The sequence below is a fragment of the Schistocerca cancellata genome, chromosome 2 (assembly GCF_023864275.1).
Source record: "Schistocerca cancellata isolate TAMUIC-IGC-003103 chromosome 2, iqSchCanc2.1, whole genome shotgun sequence".
NCBI lineage: Eukaryota > Metazoa > Arthropoda > Insecta > Orthoptera > Acrididae > Schistocerca > Schistocerca cancellata.
Genome location: NC_064627.1, coordinates 127,495,864 through 127,515,689, shown reverse-complemented (window position 1 = coordinate 127,515,689; position 19,826 = coordinate 127,495,864). Strand labels below are relative to the sequence as shown.

Here is a 19,826-nt window from a genome sequence, read left to right as displayed (position 1 = left end):
ATGGCTAAGCAGGGATGGCTAGAGGACAAATGTAAGGATGTAGAGGCTTATCTCACTAGGGGTAAGATAGATACTGCCTACAGGAAAATTAAAGAGACCTTTGGAGATAAGAGAACCACTTGTATGAACATCAAGAGCTCAGATGGAAACCCAGTTCTAAGCAAAGAAGGGAAAGCAGAAAGGTGGAAGGAGTATATAGAGGGTCTATACAAGGGCGATGCACTTGAGGACAATATTATGGAAAGGGAAGAGTATGTAGATGAAGATGAAATGGGAGATACGATACTGCGTGAAGAGTTTGACAGAGCACTGAAAGACCTGAGTCGAAACAAGGCCCCCGGAATAGACAACATTCCATTGGAACTACTGACGGCCTTGGGAGAGCCAGTCCTGACAAAACTCTACCATCTGGTGAGCAAGATGTATGAAACAGGCGAAATACCCTCAGACTTCAAGAAGAATATAATAATTCCAATCCCAAAGAAAGCAGGTGTTGACAGATGTGAAAATTACCGGACAATCAGCTTAATAAGCCACAGCTGCAAAGTACTAACACGAATTCTTTACAGACGAATGGAAAAACTAGTAGAAGCCGACCTCGGGGAAGATCAGTTTGGATTCCGTAGAAATACTGGAACACGTGAGGCAATACTGACCTTACGACTAATCTTAGAAGAAAGATTAAGGAAAGGCAAACCTACGTTTCTAGCATTTGTAGACTTAGAGAAAGCTTTTGACAATGTTGACTGGAATACTCTATTTCAAATTCTAAAGGTGGCAGGGGTAAAATACAGGGAGCGAAAGGCTATATACAATTTGTACAGAAACCAGATGGCAGTTATAAGAGTCGAGGGACATGAAAGGGAAGCAGTGGTTGGGAAGGGAGTAAGACAGGGTTGTAGCCTCTCCCCGATGTTATTCAATCTGTATATCGAGCAAGCAGTAAAGGAAACAAAAGAAAAATTTGGAGTAGGTATTAAAATCCATGGAGAAGAAATAAAAACTTTAAGGTTCGCCGATGACATTGTAATTCTGTCAGAGACAGCAAAGGACTTGGAAGAGCAGTTGAATGGAATGGATGGTGTCTTGAAGGGAGGATATAAGATGAACATCAACAAAAGCAAAACAAGGATAATGGAATGTAGTCGAATTAAGTCGGGTGATGCTGAGGGAATTAGATTAGAAAATGAGACACTTAAAGTAGTAAAGGAGTTTTGCTATTTGGGGAGCAAAATAACTGATGATGGTCGAAGTAGAGAGGATATTAAATGTAGACTAGCAATGGCAAGGAAAGTGTTTCTGAAGAAGAGAAATTTGTTAACATCGAGTATAGATTTAAGTGTCAGGAAGTTGTTTCTGAAAGTATTTGTATGGAGTGTAGCCATGTATGGAAGTGAAACATGGACGGTAAATAGTTTGGACAAGAAGAGAATAGAAGCTTTTGAAATGTGGTGCTACAGAAGAATGCTGAAGATTAGATGGGTAGATCACGTAACTAATGAGGAAGTATTGAATAGGATTGGGGAGAAGAGAAGTTTGTGGCACAACTTGACCAGAAGAAGGGATCGGTTGGTAGGACATGTTCTGAGGCATCAAGGGATCACCAATTTAGTATTGGAGGGCAGCGTGGAGGGTAAAAATCGTAGGGGGAGACCAAGAGATGAATACACTAAGCAGATTCAGAAGGATGTAGGTTGCAGTAGGTACTGGGAGATGAAGAAGCTTGCACAGGATAGAGTAGCATGGAGAGCTGCATCAAACCAGTCTAAGGACTGAAGACCACAACAACAAACCACAAGAACTCAAAAATCTTAGGAGTAGCCCAAACTCTTTTAAGTCTAAACTGAAGAGTTTCCTCATGGCTCACTCCTTCTATTCTGTCGAGGAGCTCCTGGAAGAGCTAAAAAATTAAGCAAATTCCAGTGTTACATTGTTGATTTTCTTCATTTGAACTTACGATTTGTCACCTGAATATGTTTTTTTTATATTTCATTTTATCTGTTTCCAATAACGTGTTATAATTTCATGTATTGACTCGTTCCATGACCATGGAGACTTCTCCGTAATTTGGTCCCACGGAACAATAAATAAATAAACTACCATTTGTTTTCGCCCACATGAAGTTTGTTTTTTCTCAGCACGATGACATCTACCAGCAGGAAAATGCAAAGTGTCAGCTAGCTCGCTGAGTACATAAATGCTTCCAAAAGCACCGGGATGAGCTCGTCGTACTCAGCTGGCCACCGGGGACCGTGCATGGATAGCCGAAGTGGCAGTTTGCCTTTCGCAGTCCAGCGGTGAGGCCGTGCTGTTTGTGTCCTCACCGAGGAATGAGCGCTCGTGTTGTTTACTCACTTATCGGCCGTTTCGTGTTCGTAAACTGAAGCGTAGAGGTCAGCATCGCTAACCAATACAGAAAATCGACGCTCAAATTTACTTTCCGAAACGAGTTTGCACGACCAAAAGCACACGAAGTACAACGATTTTTAAGAGAAGAGATCATAATCCCAGCGGCTAACATCGTCGGTATACATTTATCCATCGTGGGTAATATAGTCTATGTAAATATCATCAGTGACGCAACATATGAAAGGATTTCCACCACGCTGACGGCAGTGTCGGAACTGTGGACACCTATCATGCTGGTCTGGGACACCGCGCAATCAGGATATTCTACCTTACATCTAAACTCCCAGCAGAAGATGTCGAGGCGGCACTTCGCCCCTACGGCTCGATGCGGACACGTTTCCTCATAGCTCTATATAAATGGCTGCCATTCCATCGTCATTTGCGATAGGATGTGGGAAGAAGGGAGAGTACCTACCCGAAAGCATCCACCATCGGATCAGCCAAAAACCGCCATCGGACATGGCGCCGCCATCACAGCCGACACTGCTTTTCCCATGATTTAGGTTGCTACCGTCACGACTCCTGTCTCCTCAACACGGCAGCCGCATTCTATGATGACGCAACGTAGCACCCTCCAATCCGGTGTTGAGATGAAACGCGCGTTCGACGTGTCGCGGACTCCACTTCGACAACACCGTTCCCGCCGACAGATGACGAGGTTCACGACGATAGAATGGGGATAGACTCGCTGCTCGTGCTAACTGCCGCCATTGTGCCACAGCATCGTGAGTCACTGCCTTCATCTGACGCAGGACACACCCGAAAGCAACGGTATCCAAAACACCACAAGCGAAGACGCAGGGCAACTTCAGAAGAAGTTGAGTAACAGCCGCCAGGGGATGAGGGCTCCACCACGACGATGCTCCCATGGAAGCAGCCATCGCTGGCTTCAGGGAACATAGAATGAGGCGAAGTTTCAGGTGTACCCGCAGTTGAGTGGTCAGAGAAGGGTGCTGCCCCCTCCTCTCCCCCAACCCCTACCTCCCCCGCACATACCGGAGTGCGTGCACCAACCAATCTCGTGCCCTGACGAGATGATGGAAGACGATCTTGCTTGGTGTGCAACGGCATGGGGGGGGGGGGGGGAAATCGATGACGCCATGCAAGTTACCCTGACACCGCCCGAGCCGGTGGCGCCCACACTTTAGGAACAATACAAGCTGAAGTGTTGTGGGTAGCCGAAGGTGACGACGCAATTTGACATACAATAGACATTTCCTACCTAATGAATAATTTGGCAACCGCATTTCGATGACATGCTTATCGCGTCGTCACAATTAACCTCAATATCATTGGAACAATGGTGAAGATCCATCTGCTACAAGAGGTGTGTCATGTTTCGGATACTGACTTTTCTTTATTGCAGGAAGTGCGCTTAATGTCCCTCCCAACTTCAGTAGTTATGACATTGGGTGATCAGAATGGCAGCGGCATGGTACGATACTAGTGCATGACGGTCTTGAAATCGAAGGTGTGACTTACCTCACCTCATCCAGAGGATGGTAATCACAATGCTGGTTACACATATTATTAATTTTTACACTCTGTCAGCAACCCACAAACGCCGTGAGAGATTGCTTTTCTACAGAGGAAATCGTCCCCTCTTTCGTGGGAGTTCCGGACAATGTCTCTTTGGTGACGATTTTAACTGTGTGTTCCACCCCATAGACCACGTCCAACATTTCTCGAACTGTTAAGTTCACATATTGGTGCAAGATCTGTTTCTCATCGATACTTGGAGAAAGAGCAAGGTGACCACCCTGGACACACATATATTACCAATCACTCGGCCAGTCGTCTTGATCACATCTATATCTCACACGGTCTGGCAACGGAAGTGTTGGACCCTGAAGATGGCCGCTTGCCTTCTCACACCATAACGCCTCCATATGGATGTCGCGTATGGCGCAAATATGGGATCTAGTAGATAAATGTTGTGCATCTCCAGGACCTCCGAATGCCGTCATATTATCGTTGCCGCGTTGGCGGACTACGAACGATGTCTTCCACGATACCTTTCGACGCTGACATAGCGGATGGTATATGCAGAACAAAGATTTTGGTAAGTGCTAATACACTCCTGGAAATTGAAATAAGAACACCGTGAATTCATTGTCCCAGGAAGGGGAAACTTTATTGACACATTCCTGGGGTCAGATACATCACATGATCACACTGACAGAACCACAGGCACATAGACACAGGCAACAGAGCATGCACAATGTCGGCATTAGTACAGTGTATATCCACCTTTCGCAGCAATGCAGGCTGCTATTCTCCCATGGAGACGATCGTAGAGATGCTGGATGTAGTCCTGTGGAACGGCTTGCCATGCCATTTCCACCTGGCGCCTCAGTTGGACCAGCGTTCGTGCTGGACGTGCAGACCGCGTGAGACGACGCTTCATCCAGTCCCAAACATGCTCAATGGGGGACAGATCCGGAGATCTTGCTGGCCAGGGTAGTTGACTTACACCTTCTAGAGCACGTTGGGTGGCACGGGATACATGCGGACGTGCATTGTCCTGTTGGAACAGCAAGTTCCCTTGCCGGTCTAGGAATGGTAGAACGATGGGTTCGATGACGGTTTGGATGTACCGTGCACTATTCAGTGTCCCCTCGACGATCACCAGTGGTGTACGGCCAGTGTAGGAGATCGCTCCCCACACCATGATGCCGGGTGTTGGCCCTGTGTGCCTCGGTCGTATGCAGTCCTGATTGTGGCGCTCACCTGCACGGCGCCAAACACGCATACGACCATCATTGACACCAAGGCAGAAGCGACTCTCATCGCTGAAGACGACACGTCTCCATTCGTCCCTCCATTCACGCCTGTCGCGACACCACTGGAGGCGGGCTGCACGATGTTGGGGCGTGAGCGGAAGACGGCCTAACGGTGTGCGGGACCGTAGCCCAGCTTCATGGAGACGGTTGCGAATGGTCCTCGCCGACACCCCAGGAGCAACAGTGTCCCTAATTTGCTGGGAAGTGGCGGTGCGGTCCCCTACGGCACTGCGTAGGATCCTACGGTCTTGGCGTGCATCCGTGCGTCGGTGCGGTCCGGTCCCAGGTCGACGGGCACGTGCACCTTCCGCCGACCACTGGCGACAACATCGATGTACTGTGGAGACCTCACGCCCACATGTTGAGCAATTCGGCGGTACGTCCACCCGGCCTCCCGCATGCCCACTATACGCCCTCGCTCAAAGTCCGTCAACTGCACATACGGTTCACGTCCACGCTGTCGCGGCATGCTACCAGTGTTAAAGACTGCGATGGAGCTCCGTATGCCACGGCAAACTGGCTGACACTGACGGCGGCGGTGCACAAATGCTGCGCAGCTAGCGCCATTCGACGGCCAACACCGCGGTTCCTGGTGTGTCCGCTGTGCCGTGCGTATGATCATTGCTTGTACAGCCCTCTCGCAGTTTCCGGAGCAAGTATGGTGGGTCTGACACACCGGTGTCAATGTGTTCTTTTTTCCATTTCCAGGAGTGTACATTACAGATGGAATCTCTGCATGATACCGTCATACTTGGGACTTTTTTTACATAATGCTTCGCGAAACCGCATCCCAACCGCCATCACCAGAGCAGCAAATCGCAAGCCGCCCAATTGAAGCCAAAGTATTGTCTCTTACGCGGGGAAAATTGTAAAGGCTTGTATAGCGGTCGCGGCGTCTAGACCGAGTGAGCGATGAAATCCCATCTAAGCGCCACGCCGTGCTCGATAGCCGTCGATGCCGACGAAAGCCAGTCACTAACCCCACTTTGCGGGATGGTCGATCCTTAACGATTCAGGTGGCCATCGTGCAAGCCTTTGCTGACCATTATCGACGACTTTTACCAGGAGGAGAAAATAGAGGAAGGGGACGATAACGACGTTCTACAGCACGACACAGCAGCATTGTTGCTTTTAATGGAGATTGCGCAGGACAATGTTGAGTGCGCGCTAGACAGGTATGCGCTAAACAAGTCGCCTGAGCCAGAAGAACTGCCGCTCAAATTCTATTGGACGTTTCGCTCCCTGATGAATGGCTCTGAGCACTATGCGACTTAACTTCTGAGGTCATCAGTCGCCTAGAACTTAGAACTAATTAAACCTAACTAACCTAAGGACAACACAGACATCCATGCCCGAGGCAGGATTCGAACCTGCGACCATAGTCGCTCCCTGATGATTCAATATTGGATAACCTTGTACCAAAAGCTGACGTCTCCTAGTTTTTGTGTGCCACCTGCCTTCGTCGATGGACCATTCATCTTGTTACAAGCCTTCAACAGGTCAGCCGATCATGGACTCCCACTGATTGCAATGTTAATTTCAGGCTATAAGGTATTCGCTTGGCTTCTGCCAGCAGACATAAAGAAGGTCCTGCCACGAACCCCTTCAATGGAGCAATCGACACAGGGCGGAGAGGCTATAAGCGAGTATAGTGTTTGATAGCTCTCGCCACATCCTGTCGCCTCGAACTTCTGTGATACCAATTGATTTGGACCACGCTTTCGACAGAATACGCTACAAGTTTCTACATCGGTTCTAGCCGGTGCGGACTTCCCACCTGACTTCCTCGACGTAGTTTTGCGCCTCATACGCCGAGCATCATCCCTTGCACTGGTAAATGGACGTGAGGCGGGTCCCTTGCCAGTCCGATGTGCGGTTCGACAAGGATCTGCAGTCTCCAAAATTTTTCACGCGATCGCACTGGAATCACATATAGGAGCGCTGAAACGCAGGCTCTTGGGGGTTACATTGAGGGGCCACACCTCCCTCTGCAAAGTGTATGCTAATGACCTACCGTTTGCCTGATCAGGCGATGAAGTGTGCTCTGTGTTTGAAAGGATCAAAGGATATGGACTGGCAGCGAGAAGCCACATGAATGTAGCCAATTTGTATTACAATTATGTACCAAACTGAGCTGAAGGGAGAAAAAATTCACAGGGACGATTCAGTGACGGGGAAGGTGGAGGCATCGTTGCCCGTCCTCGGCTTTTGATCCATGCGAACCCTGTCTACACCAGCCTGAATCTGGCTGCTCTTCTTCATTAAAGCAATAACAAGAAAAAGTTATTAAGGTGACGGCTCGCGATAAGTGGGAAATTCGGATTCGAAACCCAGTCGGACACTAATTTTCATGTGTCGCGAATAAATTGTAAAGCTGACGTCACATTGATTTCAGTTTTTTTGGGTCGGTTTCCTAATCCACAGTGTAATCCCCACCCTAAAGTAACGTAGCATGTTGCTACAGGAGAGAAAACAAAGTGGCGCTGACAATGTGCAGTTTATCAGTGTTTGCGAGGACTGCGGACATGTTGTTGTTGTTGTGGTCTTCAGTCCTGAGACTGGTTTGATGCAACTCTCCATGCTACTCTATCCCGTGCAAGCTTCTTCATCTCCCAGTACTTACTGCAACCTACATCCTTCTGAATCTGCTTAGTGTATTCATCTCTTGGTCTCCCTCTACGATTTTAACCCTCCACGCTGCCCTCCAATGCTAAATTTGTGATCCTTTGATGCCTTAGAACATGTCCTACCAAACGGTCCCTTCTTCTTGTCAAGTTGTGCCACAAACACCTCCCCAATTCAACTCAATACCTCCTCATTAGTTATGTGACTACCCATCTAATCTTCAGCATTCTTCTGTAGCACCACATTTCCAAAGCTTCTCTTCTCTTCTTGTCCAAACTATTTATCGTCCATGTTTCACTCCCATACATGGCTACACTCCATACAAATACTTTCAGAAACGACTTCCTGACACTTTAATCTATACTCAATGTTAACAAATTTCTCTTCTTCAGAAACGCTTTCCTTGCCATTTCTAGTCTACATTTTATATCCTCTCTACCTCGACCATCATCAGTTATTTTGTTCCCCAAATACCAAAACTCCTTTACTACTTTAAGTGTTTCATTTCCTAATCTAATTCCCTCAGCATCACCCGACTACATTCCATTATCCTCGTTTTGCTTTTGTTGATGCTCATCTTATCCTTTCAAGACACTGTCCATTCCGTTCAACTGCCCTTCCAAGTCCTTTGCTGCCTCTGACAGAATTACAATGTCATCGGCGAACCTTAAAGTTTTAACTTCTTCTCCATGGATTTTAATCCCTACTCCGAATTTTTCTTTTGTTTCCTTTAGTGCTTGCGCAATATACAGATTGAATAACATCGGGGAGAGGCTACAAAACTGTACCAGCAGGAAAAAAATTTAATTACGTTTCTATATTTTTTTCGAGTTGATTATTAAAATTTTGTGGATGTCCTTTTCACAGTAACTAATTTTCTGTTTTGTTACTAGGATTCAGTGAGTTATTTTCGTGACCAGTTTCAATTTCATACGGCTTGCTACATTTAAAAATATAGCTTGAAGTCTAAAAATGATGTTCATAGCCGGCCAGTATGGCCATGCGGTTCTAGGCGTTTCAGTCCGGAACCGCGCGACCGCTACGGTCGCAGGTTCGAGTCCTGCCTCGGGAATGGGTGTGTGTGATGTTCTTAGGTTAGTTAGGTTTAAGTAGTTCTAAGTCCTAGGGGACTGATGACCTCAGATGTTAAGTCCCATAGTGCTCAGAGCCATTTGAACCTTTTTGATGTTCATACCCGACAGACACAACAAATAACACCTATCGTTGATCTAAGCTGGCTTGTCGTCCTCACTACATCGTGATTCAAAAAGGAAGAACAGATTTCAGTCGTTTATTACATACAAACAACAAAAGATAGAACCACACTGCTGAAGTAACTGTACAGGGGAAGTTTTGACAAATCTGCGCTGTTGTCTGTTTGTAGCAAAGATGTCGACTACACCACAAGAGAAATCATTGTATGTGTTGGAATCTGGGCGAAGTCAACCCATTGTTCAACTGCAACGTGGATTCCGTGATTAATTTAGCAAGAAGCCGCCTCTGCGCAACTAGATTTATTACTGGTACAACAAATTCTTGGAAACTGGTTGCATATGCAAAGGGGAAGGGTGCTAGTCGGACACGAACGACTGACGAAAATCTCGAGCGTATCCGAGATGCGTTCACACGGCACCCTCGGAAGTCCACAAGACGGGCAGACCAGAAACTTCAACTTTCTCAAACAACAGTGTGGCGTGTCCTGCAACGACGCCTGCAGGTGAAGCCATACAAGTTGCAGTTACTGGAGCACCTGCGTCCCGGCGACCTCAATAGAAGGTACAAATGTTGCATTTCAGTTCTCCAGGATATGGCAGAGGACACTTTATCTCAACGCCTCATCTTTTCAGGCGAATCGGCGTTTCATCTATCGGGGAAAGTAAACCCCACAGTGCAAGAATAAGGGAAGTATCCTCGCATCCTCGTCAAACATGAAAGAGACTCTCCGACACTGAATATGTTTTGTGCCATTTCTGTTCACAAAGTTTATGGACTTTTCTTTTTTGCGGAGGAATCTGTAACAGGAATGTCATACTTGGATATGCTGCAAAACTAGTTGTTTCCTGAACTTCACAAAGGTTCCAATGCTTTCATTTATATGCATGATGGCGCCCCGCCTTAATTTCACCTTGAGGTACGGCGTTATCTGAACAACGCCTTCCCACAATATTGGATTCGAAGAGATAGGCAACAAGATTTTGTTCATTGCTTTAGGCCTCCCGTATTACCAAGCATCAGACCTTACTTTTTTTTCTGTGGTGGTGCATAAAAGATGAGTCTTTGCCCAAATATGGCAGCTACTTTTCAAGATCTGAGAAATCGTACTGTTGAAGCTGTCGGTTCAATAAACAGGGACCTGTTGATTGATGTAAGGAATGAAATGGACTAACTTTCCGATGCTTCTCGACCAACTCTTCGTGCTTACGAACTTTCAGCATGCTAGAGTAACTTGGGTCAGCAACTTCTGTTAATCAATGGAACTAAAACCAGTCCAAGTTGCAAATATTTTATTTTTTATACGATGACTAGTTTCGGGCCGAGACCCATTTTCAAATTAACCCACAGTGCAGAAAGCCAAATGTACACTCATGCATAATGCCGTTATCACCAAATTCTTAAGCATATGCCAAAGATACAGCACATATCGTTTTAAACTTCCATAAAGTCGACACTGGCATTTCTAATGTCAACAAAAAGTGTAACATACATGCACATTGCATACAGATAACTGGCAGCTTATTCCTTCCTCTGTCGTAAGGAAAATTCCGGAAGGTGGCGCCCTATCAGGATATAGGAAACCTTTTTTTATTTATTTATTATCAAGAGTATAACAGTTCGTACAGTAACCATAAAAGTCCACAATAAAAGTAATACTCATTGAAAATCTCTGTCAAAAGGAGCCAAACACTAAAAACCACTAACCAGTGACGCACAGCAGCGCTGTGTATTACTGGTTACTGATTTTAAGTATTTGACTCTTTTTGGTATAGATTTAGAAGGTTCTGTTCTTTTTGAATACTTTTGTTGCTGTACACATTTAATTATTTTTACGTGCCTACGTGGCATGCAACTTTGTAATATGCGCCGTATGTGGTTCAAAAAATGGCTCTGAGCACTATGGGACTCAACATCTTAGGTCATAAGTCCCCTAGAACTTAGAACTACTTAAACCTAACTAACCTAAAGACATCACACACACCCATGCCCGAGGCAGGATTCGAACCTGCGACCGTAGCAGTTCCGTATGTGGTGCTCTTGTGTTTTACTGTGCAGTGGTTTTAAATAGTTTTTTGGTAGAGGATTTAAAAAGGTCGTAATTTTATTGTTGGCTTGCATGGTTTTACATTTAATGGCTTTTATTTGTCAGTAAGGCATACAATTTTGTAATATGCGCCGTATGTGGCCAGTGATTTTAAGTATTGGACTCTTTTTAGTAAAGATTTCAAAAGAGTATTACTTTTATTGTGGAATTCTGTGGTTATTGTATGAGCTAGTATATTCTTAATGGCTGGAGAACATTTTAATAAATAAATACATGTATCCTATATCCTGATAGGGCGCCCCCTTCCCGAGGTTTTCTTACGACAGAGGAAGAAATAAACTGCCAGTTATGTGTATCCATTGTGAATGTACATTACACGTTTTGTTGACATCTTCAGATATGGCAGTTTCGATTTTATGTAAGTTTAAAACGAGGTGTTCTATATCTTTGGCATATGCTTAAGAATTTGGTAATAACTGTATTATGCATGAGTGTAAATTTTGTTTTGTGCCCTGTAGTTTGATTTGAAATTGGGTTTCGGCCCGAAACCAGACATCGAATGAAAAATGAAATCTTTTCAACTTGGACTGGTTTTTCGTTCTATTGAAATCGTGCTTACATTTAGTGTCTGAGCGAACATAAAGCTTTGATCCTTTCTCTTCAAGTGAGATGCGCAATGTGTTTCTGTCTTTCACAGTTTGTCTGTATAAACAATTACAGTATGTTATTTCGTTTTGGATCACCCTATATATAAATGCTTAACTGTAGCAAATGTTACATTATTCATATCAAGCAACCTTAAAACTGGATAGCAAATTACATGCCTATAGGAACATTTCATGTGCTCTAAAAACAATGAAATTTTATATTTACGTGGTTCCGTGTGTGTATAAGTGTATGTTCTTGAATGTCTAAACGAGCCATATTTCATACCTGCTATGAAGAACATACAATACATTAACTCTTTCTGGCAACTACCACATTACATACATTAGTTGCTGCAACAGATATATTCAGATATAGTCTCTAGCAATTACATTCATTTCGTAATGGTCTAAATACATTGAAGTAACTGGGTATTTTACTTTATTTTCAGTGCCGGCAAGATTTCATAGACCGTTTCAAAATATCACAGCGGTCAAAGGAAGTTCAGCAACGCTTGACTGTACCGCCGATGGGGACAAACCTGTCACCATAAACTGGTTTCAGGATGGCCACCCTTTTGACGCTACTCGTCACGAAAGAGTTACTGCAGAAGAGATAGCAACACGTAATGGAATGACATCCAAACTGGAATTCAAACGCGTAGAGCGAACGGATACGACACATTTTGTTTGCGTCGCGTCGAACAAGTACGGGACAGACAGATCAGAAATCCTGCTGGTAGTTCAAGAGCCGCCAGACACTCCACTGAACTTCCACGTTTCCAACTACAGCAGCCGCAGTGTGCGTCTGAGCTGGGAACAGCCGTACGATGGGAACAGCCGCATAACGCACTACGTGGTCCAGTACAAGAACGCTTCAGGTATGTGGTCGCCGAACTGTTAGCGTGCTCTAGCATTTGAAGATTTTTTTGCGGAATCTCATCGTGACTGACATTGTTGTGTAATTTCTTCCAGTTTGTGTGTCTGTTGGCAGTTACATGGCATTGGAATGTTGCCCAGGTGCTGGTGCAAGCAGGCCAGCAAAACGTGTCCGTGGCGGGCCTTCTGCCCGCCCGAGTTTACCAGTTCAGGGCCCTCGCTAGCAACTCCGTGGGAACGTCCAATGCGACCAGAGCGCTCTCGGTCACCACAATGGAGGAACCGCCTGAATCCCCACCCAGGGATGTCAAAGCTAGGACGAAAAGTTCAGAGAGTCTTTTTGTTACGTGGAAGGTACGTTCCAAACTTAAAACGCTTAGGAAGGAATGTACTGAAAACAAAAAAGATACAATGAATAGCGTTAGTATTTGAACACTATCAGATTTTTGCTTTGTAGCATCACAACTTTATTCTTAACAAGATAAAAATATTAGAGGTAGATGTCCAGTGAATAATAATATTAAATAGATAATAGCATTTTTTACACAACACGTAACATTTGTTGAATGACACGCTTTAATAAAACGTTCTCGGTTTTCAAGCCGCGTCAATTCGAATAAAATCCTCGAGCTTTCGACGACCATCTCCGCCATCGTCGTCAGGAGTTCACTGACTGCCGGGGCTGCACTGCACTGCAAATCTCTGGTGACATCAGCCAGGAGTTAAACAGGCTAAGCAGCGAAGCTTGCTGTTCCTGTGTGGTCCTCAATAACGATTTCTGGCCTCACGGGTGGGATTGGCCTATGTGAGAGGCCGCGTGGGAGCGGACGCTTCGTCGAAATCGTCATCGGGGCTGCGGAAGAAACTACTCCCGCAGCAGATCAGGCCAGCGCGTGGTCGGCCTGTGGTGGACTTGGTGTCCCAGTCCACGAATAAGACGACTGCCAGAGTGTTCGGCGGAGGCATAGAATGAAGTGTTGGCAGAAGAGCCAACACTGTGTTGCTAGAGGAGGCCGAAATGCACGCGTTTAATTACACGCTGACTGGCGTGAGGTCTGGAACAGTTAAGGGAATTAATAGTAGCAAATAAAGTACGTAGTTGATATAATACTTAACTTTAATCCACAATTGGTGTACATCGCTCTTGACGGTACATGTTACAATCTCAATATCAAATGCTATGGCGCCTTGCTAGGTCGTAGCAAATGACGTAGCTGAAGGCTATGCTAACTATCGTCTCGGCAAATGAGAGCGTAGTTGTCAGTGATCCATCTCTGGCTAAGTCGGCTGTACAACTGGGGCGAGTGCTAGGATCTGTCTCTAGACCTGGCGTGTGGTGGCGCTCGGTCTGCAATCACTGACAGTGGCGACACGCGGGTCCGTCGTATACTAGCGGACCGCCGCCGATTTAAAAGCTACCACCTAGCAAGTGTGGTGTCTGGCGGTGACACCACATAGAACACCCTGGCAGACTGCCTGAAGGGATCCCTCAGCAGCGGGAGCCTCGTTGCGTAACGAGGCGGCTGGTGAAGAGCGAGTCGGAGCACCCGATTCTGGACGCGCTGGACCATCGCGACGTGCGGCGGGGCTGCATTCCCCCACACTATGGCGGCGTACTCGACCACTGGCCAAGTACACAGTCAGGCCGTGCCGAGGTGGGAGGGTGGATTCGGGGTTCAGCAGCGGGTAGAGCGCCCGGAGACGTCCAATCGCTCGCCCCCTGGTGTCTCGGATGTGCGGCAGCCAGGTGAGACGCCTGTCCAGCGTCACACCGAGGTATTTGCCGGACGGTGTCCACGGGATGCGGCCTCCCAAGATCGTGACTGGCGGCAGGGCAGGAGGCAGTCGTCTCCGAGTGAAGACGACCTCCTGGCTCTTGGCGGCCTTAAATTTGAGTCTCCACTTGGGGGACCACGCCCCCAGGACGTCGCACGCTAGTTGGAGTCGGTGGCACATCGCGACCACGTTCATGCTGCGGGTGAACAGCGCAGTGTCGTCGGCGTAAAGAGCCAACTCCACGCGCGCCACCAGCGGTGCGTCGGCGGTGTACAAGGAGTACAACAGGGGGCCGAGAACCGACCCCTGCGGTACCCCCGCACAAATCGGCCGGTCGGTGGAGATGCCGCCGACAGCCCGGACGTGGAAGGTGCGGTCCGCGAGGTAGGACTGCAGCAGAATGCCGTGTGACGTCGGGATCCCGTGTACAAGGAGCTTGTACACGAGGCCCTCGTGCCACACGCAGTCGAACGCCTTGGAGACGTCGATGAGCACCGTGGCTGCAGGGGCTGCTACGGTTTCTCGCTTATATAGGCATGATGACATCAGCAGCAGCCAATGTGATAGAGCCACTGTGGCGCGCGCGTAAGTGGACCCGGGCAGCTAGCTGAGCTATTGCCCGTGGCATCACCGATGACGTCAGCTGGCGCAAGGGTCAGGCGCCACGTTTGAAGCTGCCGCACCCGCTTCGCGCAAATGTCTTTGCTTTCTTTCGATGTCCAACGCCCGCCCCCATACCCTGCTGAGCGTGTATCCCTGGTCTCTGTTGAAATTGTTGTTGTTTAAACGAATCTCGGCCGCTTCCTTTATAACGGAGTCCCAATATGCAGAAGCATGAGCCATCTGTCGTCACCGGTGCTGCCACGGGCAACAGCTCCGCTAACTGCCCGGGTCGGCTTAAGCGCGCGCGCCCATTGGGTCTATCTTATTGGCTGCTGATGATGTCATCATGCCTACATAAGCGAGAAACCGTAGCAGCTCCGGCAGTCAGTAAACTCCTGACGACGATGGCGGAGATGGTCGTCGAAAGCTCGAGGATTTTATTCGAATTGACGCGGCTTGAAAACCGAGAACGTTTTATTCATGTATGCCGTCGCGAAAGACTCTGAGGACACAATACGATTTAAATTAAACACCATTCTATTTTCAAGTTACTATAATATTCGGACAGCTGGCAGCGTAGTACCTGGTTTGTTCGTACACGCCAAATTATATACTCTGAGTTAGAGAGCAGTATTCACCTACAGCGCGTTTGACTTTCCAGACGGTACACTGTCACGCAAAACTAATACCACTTTTGATATACGACAACTAGTAATTCTTCGTAACGCCTAAGGTAAATCATATAGACAAACTTCTGCCACGCTCAACAAGAGCAGGACTACAGTGCCAGCTTTCGTCATAAGGTTCAATAACGAAGACTGTATAAACTCTAAGCATGAAAAGGACCAACCAATGAAGTTGGATGCACGTGACAAGATGAATCTACTAGGGTTGCCCAGAAAGTAATGCACCGCATTTTTTTTCTCAATCAAAAACAATGCTACGAATGCCAAACGTTACGTATATATTATTTTAAGTCTCCTAAGTGAGCACGCCTAGTTTCCGTCACTTCCGACAGATAGCGTAGCTGCAGCATCATTGAATTTCTCTCCGCAGAGAAAGAAACTGTGGGGAATATTTACAAATGCTTGTGCAAAGTCTATGGAGCGTCTGCTGTCGACAGAAGTACAGTTAGTCGCTGGGTACGGAGTATGAGGTCATCACAAGGCTGTTCGGCGGAGCTGCACGATTTGCAGCGGTCGAGGAAACCATCCGCGGCTGTCAAACCTGACATGTTGCGGCGAGCTACGCCACCCAGACAAGGATTGGTACAGACAGGGCATATACGCCCTTGTTTCGAGCTGGAGGAATACCATAAAACGGGATGGAGATTACGTGGAAACATAAGATTTTTAGGTAAAACACCGTTCTTTCGTGTGTGTGATTCTTATGTGCAATAAAGAACTGTTGAAGGGAAAAAATGCGGTGCTTTACTTGTTGGGCAACCCTGGTAAAACGAATATAAAGAAGAAACCTCCACTCAGTGCCCCCAAATTAGCAAGTGAGAATTTAAACGAGACTGGAAAGAAGGCACTGTACATCCTCAAACGATTCGCAGAGCATTGAGGGGGGTGGCTATAATGAAAGAGTGGCTAGGAAGAAACCGTATGTGAGTCAACAAAATCGGCGGAAGAGATGGGACTCCGCTAAAGAGCTTATTACGAAGGAAGAAACATGGTGGAGAAATGTCATTTTCACCGACGATTTTTGCGTCAGATGGACGAAGGGTGGTGGTGGCGGAAGGAGAATGAAGTACACTCCTGGAAATTGAAATAAGAACACCGTGAATTCATTGTCCCAGGAAGGGGAAACTTTATTGACACATTCCTGGGGTCAGATACATCACATGATCACACTGACATAACCACAGGCACATAGACACAGGCAACAGAGCATGCACAATGTCGGCACTAGTACAGTGTATATCCACCTTTCGCAGCAATGCAGGCTGCTATTCTCCCATGGAGACGATCGTAGAGATGCTGGATGTAGTCCTGTGGAACGGCTTGCCATGCCATTTCCACCTGGCGCCTCAGTTCGACCAGCGTTCGTGCTGGACATGCAGACCGCGTGAGACGACGCTTCATCCAGTCCCAAACATGCTCAATGGGGGACAGATCCGGAGATCTTGCTGGCCAGGGTAGTTGACTTACACCTTCTAGAGCACGTTGGGTGGCACGGGATACATGCGGACGTGCATTGTCCTGTTGGAACAGCAAGTTCCCTTGCCGGTCTAGGAATGGTAGAACGATGGGTTCGATGACGGTTTGGATGTACCGTGCACTATTCAGAGTCCCCTCGACGATCACCAGTGGTGTACGGCCAGTGTAGGAGATCGCTCCCCACACCATGATGCCGGATGTTGGCCCTGTGTGCCTCGGTCGTATGCAGTCCTGATTGTGGCGCTCACGTGCACGGCGCCAAACACGCATACGACCATCATTGGCACCAAGGCAGAAGCGACTCTCATCGCTGAAGACGACACGTCTCCATTCGTCCCTCCATTCACGCCTGTCGCGATACCACTGGAGGCGGGCTGCACGATGTTGGGGCGTGAGCGGAAGACGGCCTAACGGTGTGCGGGACCGTAGCCGAGCTTCATGGAGACGGTTGCGAATGGTCCTCGCCGATACCCCAGGAGCAACAGTGTCCCTAATTTGCTGGGAAGTGGCGGTGCGGTCCCCTACGGCACTGCGTAGGATCCTACGGTCTTGGCGTGCATCCGTGCGTCGCTGCGGTCCGGTCCCAGGTCGACGGGCACGTGCACCTTCCGCCGACCACTGGCGACAACATCGATGTACTGTGGAGACCTCACGCCCCACGTGTTGAGCAATTCGGCGGTACGTCCACCCGGCCTCCCGCATGCCCACTATACGCCCTCGCTCAAAGTCCGTCAACTGCACATACGGTTCACGTCCACGCTGTCGCGGCATGCTACCAGTGTTAAAGACTGCGATGGAGCTCCGTATGCCACGGCAAACTGGCTGACACTGACGGCGGCGGTGCACAAATGCTGCGCAGCTAGCGCCATTCGACGGTCAACACCGCGGTTCCTGGTGTGTCCGCTGTGACGTGCGTGTGATCATTGCTTGTACAGCCCTCTCGCAGTGTCCGGAGCAAGTATGGTGGGTCTGACACACCGGTGTCAATGTGTTCTTTTTTCCATTTCCAGGAGTGTATTTAAAGTCACAATTGTTAACTCGACCGTTAAGCGTGGAGGTGGCAGTGTTCTTGTCTGGGGCAATATATTCACATTTGGACCAGTTGAATTAGTGTTCATCGTCAATGTTACGGAAAAATATATCTGAACTCATTAAACTACATTTTACGCAAATATGCTGAAAAAATGGGAATATCAAATACGTTCAAATTTTACTAGGAAAATGACCCGAAACCTAAAGCTCGAATTGCGCAGAGATATTTGTTGTACAATTTCCCGAAAGTCTCACAACCGCCACCTCAATCATCTGACCTCAACGTATTAAGAATTGGGGGGAGGACTAGAACGACGTATTATAAACACACCAGTACGTTCCAAAGAAACTGTGAAGCGTCGATTAAAATAATGGGACGGCGTATGTAATGACTATTTAAAAAACATCATTAGCAGTACACCGCAGCGTTTTAAAGAAATGGTGCAAAAGAATGGATAACCGACAACATATTGAAACACATATTTTCCACAAAAATATGTCGAAATAATTAGTGCTGAAAAGTGTCAGAATATCAAAGTAACGTGAAAATAAGACCAAGTTTTATTTAAATAGCATTATTAAAGAACTTTTGTAAGTTAAATTGATAAAATTTATGCTGTTGTTTATATATCCTACTTGGCTGTGTTTTTTGTATGTTTAGTTCAGACAGAATTTATGACGCTACAAAGTAAAAATCTCATGGTGCCCAAATATTAACAATACTTATGTCTACATGGATACAAGAGAATGAATGTTTCTCTTCTTTAAGGAATGGATAGTTTTGTGTACCAAACCTGTAGGAGTGGCGGAATTATCTTAATGATTATAGTAATTTCGTATTTACATTTTTGCACACAGAAACACTTACAAGGGACCGCGTCTACTCGTCATCACAGATTTCCTCGAAATGTATGGTATATGCAGAACTTGGCCAGAAATGAAAGTGATAGAAGTGGGAGATCCTGATGGTGAAGGGTTTAGAAAAAAGAATAGTACTTTTGGGCTGGTCGGGGGAGCCACGAGACATTTATGTTAAGGTGGGATTCAGGCACCGATCGGCGCTGCGGGAATCTAAGGGTCGTGGCTTCAAGCCCCTATGCTCAAACTTTCTTTTATTTTCAATTTTTACCACACTTACGCTTTGTGAAAAAATCTGCTCTTACCTCATCGAGAAACAAATAGAATCACATACCGACAAGACTGTAAAAATATATTTCATTGTACATCACTAGCTGTCATAGCCAGTATTTGGCAAAATGATGCGTTACGCGTGATTTGCTGCCAAACTATGCGATGAGTGAAAGCCTTTTATGAATGCAAACCAAGTTTATTTTTCCTTTAGAAATTTTAAAACGACCACTTAGCTGCAAAGCAGCAGAGTTTAAAACCTGTGCGAGACGCTGTAAAAATTATTGCTTCCCTTGTTTTTCCTATGAATATTACCTCAGCACTCGTAAATCATCAGCTTGAAAATAACAAAATATTGTAATTTTACATAAGAAGTTCTTGTATACGCCATATAATCCCTGACTGGAAATTTATTTGCAATCTCAAATTTTCCTTTGCCTTTTTTATGTCTTCTATGAAAATATTAATAGCTACGATATATTGAGCATTATTTAGATTTATTTGCTGTGTAAGTAACGTAAAAAAT

General features: G+C 46.5%; 1 protein-coding gene across 1 annotated transcript in view; it reads left to right on the top strand.

Annotated features, from left to right (window-relative positions):
• Window positions 1-12,354: 12,354 nt before the first annotated feature.
• Window positions 12,355-19,826, top strand: part of LOC126151703 (Down syndrome cell adhesion molecule-like protein 1 homolog) — a 193,027-nt gene continuing 185,555 nt past the window's right edge. The window contains exons 1-2 of the mRNA XM_049915962.1: window positions 12,355-12,601; window positions 12,715-12,953. Of these exons, the coding sequence (XP_049771919.1) occupies window positions 12,355-12,601; window positions 12,715-12,953 (486 nt within the window). The remainder of the gene's footprint in view (window positions 12,602-12,714; window positions 12,954-19,826) is intronic.